The sequence below is a fragment of the Elephantulus edwardii genome, unplaced genomic scaffold (assembly GCF_000299155.1).
Source record: "Elephantulus edwardii isolate Elephantulus edwardi_28Jun2011 unplaced genomic scaffold, EleEdw1.0 scaffold00004, whole genome shotgun sequence".
NCBI lineage: Eukaryota > Metazoa > Chordata > Mammalia > Macroscelidea > Macroscelididae > Elephantulus > Elephantulus edwardii.
The window spans coordinates 28811990-28817137 of record NW_006399754.1 but is presented as its reverse complement, the minus strand read 5'-3'; the positions used below and the strand labels follow the sequence as shown (position 1 = coordinate 28817137).

General features: G+C 36.9%; 1 protein-coding gene across 1 annotated transcript; it reads right to left on the bottom strand.

The window, feature by feature from the left end:
• Window positions 1-2030: 2030 nt before the first annotated feature.
• SLITRK6 (SLIT and NTRK-like family, member 6) lies at window positions 2031-4556 on the bottom strand. The gene has a single exon (XM_006879577.1). It carries the CDS (start codon window positions 4554-4556, stop codon window positions 2031-2033), a length of 2526 nt encoding a protein of 841 aa, XP_006879639.1.
• Window positions 4557-5148: the final 592 nt, after the last annotated feature.

Sequence of the window (5148 nt, the reverse complement as noted above, 5' to 3'; positions counted from 1 at the left end):
GTGGTGATGGAGAAAAGCTTTGAATATACCACAGACTGCTAGCAAATAGGTTCGTCCTTGGGAAGTTGAGACCCGGCTGCTCCTTGGAGGCAAGGATTCTAAATTTTTGTCTGACATACTTTGGACATGTTGCAAGGAGGGATCAGTTCTTGGAGAAGGACATCATGCTTGGGAGGGTGGAGCAATAGCACAAAAGAAGAAGACTCTCGATGAGGTGGATTGTTTCAGTGACTGGGGTAATGGCGGTGGGTGTGTCAGAGACAATAACATTGGCACAGGATAGAGCAGGGTTTTTTAAGGCTGTTGTATTTAAAGTCATTATGAGTCACAGGCAACTCAACGGCACATAACAACCGTCCATTAAGTGTTGAGAATTGATAATTTAATAGGCTTTATAATTGTTAAAATGGGGTAAATGAATTAACTATTTTTATAAGAAATGTATTCTTTTTTTACTCTATTACTCTGTGAATGGGTCTCCATGGTAGACAGAAAAAAGAAAGAAAAAAACACCATCACAACAAATTAGATTTCCTTGATAAATTACATTTTGCCTTGCTAAAATATGCCTGATTTATTCTATAGTAAGAAGAAACAAAAATGGGTCCTTTTATAGGGCGGGAAGCTATTTGCAGAGTACAAGAACTGATAGACTTCTTTTTGGCTCTGTGTCAATCATACCTAGGAATTGAATGGCCTTTTTGCGTGCTGAGAACAAGATACTTCTGTAGGCATGACAACAAACAAAAGCTGTGTTTTGTTGTATATATGTTTGTGTACATTTGCACCTGATAGAATTACAGGTCAGGCTAACTGAGGAAGAAAACACTTGAAAAGGAGTTTTCATTTTGGTTTTATTGTAGTGAACAGTATTTTTCATTTTCTTGAAAGGCACCCAAGAATGATAACTTTTATGAGTCAAAAAATATACAAAACTGTACAGAATAAATAGTTCATAGAAATCTAGCTATACTTCCTGTAAAATAAAGCTACATCATCCCACTCTTGAGGCAACTTACAATATTTACTCTAGAAGTGCCTTTTTGCTACAAATGTATGGCAAATATCAGTAAACATCAATAAAAATACAGTAATCTTTTTCTATTTGTTTTATAACTCTGAAATACTTTCCACAAAATGTTTGTTTCTATCATGGTCATTCAAATTTACAAGGAATTAATTCTATGAAATAAGCAAAATTTAATAGGTGCACTAGTTTTATTTACAGTTGAATCTCAGTAGCATATTAAAATTTCCCAAGAATAAGGATAAACGTTTGAGCACAAATGACATACTTTTTTTCACAGCAGCATTGACAATAAATGTCCACACAAAATGTGCAGAAAAGCAATAAAAACTTTCTTTATTCCACCTGAACTAGTCATTATTTCTGTTTTAAAATAAAAAGCATAACAGTGGCATTTGTCAAAATTTTAGACCACTTGAAGCACAAACACTTATAGCTTCCTTTTTGTACTGCTACTTTTAATACAAAAAGTTTGATAAATGCATATCAAATTTCCAGTTCCTTTTGTTTTTATGGAAAATACATGGATTTGAAAATTTACAGTTTTATAGTATGTATATAGTGATTGTATAAACAGTATATACTCTTTATATATTTTCACTACATATACAGTTACTGTTTATAAGTGATGAAATCCAATTTCATTTAATCCATGGGTAAAAGTAATTCAAGGAAATAAGGTTGTTTAAATTCAACCCTTTTAGATGTGCAAGACAATGTCTATGATACACTTTTTCTTATGTGGAGAAATATCACTATAATCCTTGCAAAATAAACATACAAGGATATTTCTTTTTTTAATTGGGGGCAGATTAAGTTGCCTGAAGATAATGCAATGGCTTCTCCCAGTGATCCCTGAGCTGCTTTTTCTCCTTTTTATCCCATAGGATGGCTGCTGTGCTTAAGTTCTGATTGATGACACACTCATGGAAGGCACTTAGTTCCAAGATTTGGACTTAAACAGAACCACAGCATTTCTGCAAAAGCCCTCGGTCACCATCCTCTAACTTTGCTGCTCCAGAACTTCTAAATAGTCAGGTTCAGCATGCAAGTTAGCTTTGAGCTCAAAATACTCATTTTTAGTCTGTTCCACTAATACCTTTCGTGGCCTTGAGTACATCAATGTCTCCATTAGTTTTAACTTTTCATGGGCTCCTGGGTAGTGCACCTCCATATCGGGCTGGAGCTGAGGGATGTTTTTCCTTAGATACTCTGTGATTCCCAGTTGCTGAAGTTCTCTTTCTTTCTCCAAAATGTTTCGATACAAAGAACTTGCGTCCTGGAAAGACAGAAACTCAGTAGATTGGTCTGTGGCTTTGAATTTCATATCAGATCCTGCGAGTGGTGAATGCTTTTCCCGTTCCAAAAGACTTCTTTGGAGCTGTTTTGTGTCACTTCCCTCTTTATCATTCTTTTCTTCTTCCTCTTCCAAATGCTTTGGACCAAAGGATGGACTTCTGTAGACATGGACCATGGGGCTTACCATATGTTGCTCGTAGAGTGATGCGCTGGGTCTCTCGGTCATGTGGTGAGTCGTTTTATGACCATACATACTATACTGAAGATGTACAGGACTATTGTCTCTCATTTGCTCCTCCACCTGTTTCTTTTTGTATCTTCTCCTGCGGTGGAGAACAAGAACCACAATGCCAGCAGCACAGAACACAATTGTTATGAACACAATCAGTAGTCCTAATATCAAAACGGAGAGTGGAACAGCATCAGTAAGAGACCTCAGAATGGTACTGCCTGTACTGGTTGTGGCTGTGGGCGTCGTAATGACTACATAACTAGGCTGGCTTGGCAGGGATGGGTTATTTACCAAACCCGGGCAAAGAAGTTCACTATTTAGAGCTTTCAATTCTTTCTTACTGAGATGCTCTGGAGAGGTGCAGATGATGTCATCTGTCACAGTACTTTTGCTTAATTTTTGTATCCATTGCTGCAATCCCACCAGGTCACAGGAACAGTCCCATGGGTTGTTCTCAAGCTCAATCTGGGTTACTAAATCAAGGTCATCCAAGATGTTACTTACTGGTAGGTGAGAAAACTGGTTTGTTTTAAGATTAATTCTTGTTAAGGGAATGCCTGCAAAAATATGTGGTGGTAAAACTTGTAGAAGGTTGTTATTTAAATAGAGGACTTTAAGTTTAATCATAGGGTTAAAGGTTCCTGGTAGTATTTCTTTAATAGCATTGTATTCAAGATATAAATACTCCAGACTGTGGAGTCCAAGAAACATGCCTCGACTTAATTTTGTCAGATGATTCCCATTGAGATAGAGCTTTTGTAATCTTGTTAAATTCATAAAGGAACCTTCTTCAAGCACCTCAATACGGTTGTTTCCCAAATGAAGCATCTCCAAAGTGAAATAGTCCACAAGATCAGACTTCACTAATGTATGAATAATATTTCCTGCTAGGATAAGCTTTCTAGGATTTTGTGGAAGAGGCTTTAGATCCAATAGGCTTTCAATATTGTGCTCTTGACAGTGTATTAGAAGTCCCGATGGGGATAATACTTTGCAGTTGCAAGGAACAGGACAGTAGGATCCTGGGAGTTGAGTGGATGGCTTTGAAACATAAGGTATCAAACCTGGTGCTCTGGTGGGGGACTTTAACAGAAAGGGGGTCTTGGTTGATATGTGACTGTCTTTTATTGAAGATGTTACTGCCAAGTTTAGTGACCCTGAAGGCTCCTCATGCTCTTCGTAGACTGGGGGAGTAGAGCAAATAGATTCCTTTTTTATACGGCTTAGTATGCTTCCTTTTAAAATCGGAGGGCTGTTGCATATAACATCACCAATTATTGACTGCGGAGGCATGTTTTCCAACCAAATTTTTAGCTGCAGTAAGTCGCAGTTGCAAGCCCACTTATTATCCTCCAATTGGAGATCCAATATTCGGCCAATGTGTTCTAAAAATCCAACATAAGGCAGTGTTTGCAACTGATTTCCACGAAGATCTAGATGAGTTAAAGGTACGAATCGAAATATGTTTGGTGGAAGACTCTCAATGGCATTGTCATTTAAAATTAACACTTTAAGTCTGTTGAGTTTGCTAAAGGCACTTGGTTCAATCACTGTAATGAAATTGTTATCTGCTTGGAGGAATTCCAGATTTTCCAGTCCACGGAAGGTGTCCTCCTTCAGAATTTCCAAAGAATTGTGATTGATATGAAGCTGCTTAAGAAGGCCAAGGCCATTGAATGCACCAGTCTCAATATCTGCAATATTGTTAAATCCAAGGTGTATGGAGAGGGCGTTGGTAAGCCCAGAAAAGTCATTGGTGTGGAGCACTGTCAAGTCATTATTCAACAAATTCAGGTGGAATGGTCGTGATGGGGGCACACTGATTTGGGAGATCTTCTTGATGCCTTTTTCTTCACAGTTTATTAGCATTGTGCCATCTTTTTCCTCACAATGGCAGAAAGAGTCACAAGAGCCTCTGGCTGAAGACACTGGAGACTGGGACTGCAAGGACAACCAGGCAAGAAGAGCTGAATAGAAGAAATGAATCCACAGCTTCATGTTGTCATGGAATTGAGTCCAAGTCTGTAAAATAAAGAATGAGAGCAAAAGAGTTTAGTGGGAAGGAGCAGGGACAATATAATTCCGATATTCTAAAATGATAGATGTTCCAGAGAAAAAAAGGAGAATATCCAATAATAAAATACATACATATATATAACTGCATTTATACTTTCTACTTTTTAATTATTTTCTTCTCCTAAGACTAGGAGCGTTGTGGTTTGGATGACTTTTAAATTGCATCATGGTCAAAATATGACATTTAGACCAAGGAGAATTTAAAGTATCACAATGCATTTTTATATTTGCCAAATAATGCCTATTTTTTTAATAAAAGAAAGAGATTCTAGCTAAATGGACACTGATATAGTAATATGTTGCAAAACAGTGTATTCAAGAATAGCATGGTGATTATATATATATATATATGAATTTAAATAATATGAGACAAAACAGAAGTTTTAATGAGATGTGAAAAGATTTAAAGAGAACATAAAAGTGAGGAGTGAGTAGAAACACATATATGTGTCAGAGAATACATGGATGACTCTATATGCCTTTCCTTTAAATTTTAGCTAGTTATCACTAAAAC

Coding starts and splice junctions, on each gene's coding strand:
- SLITRK6 (XM_006879577.1), bottom strand. CDS start 4,556: ATGAAGCTGTGGATTCATTTCTTCTATTCAGCTCTTCTTGCCTGGTTG.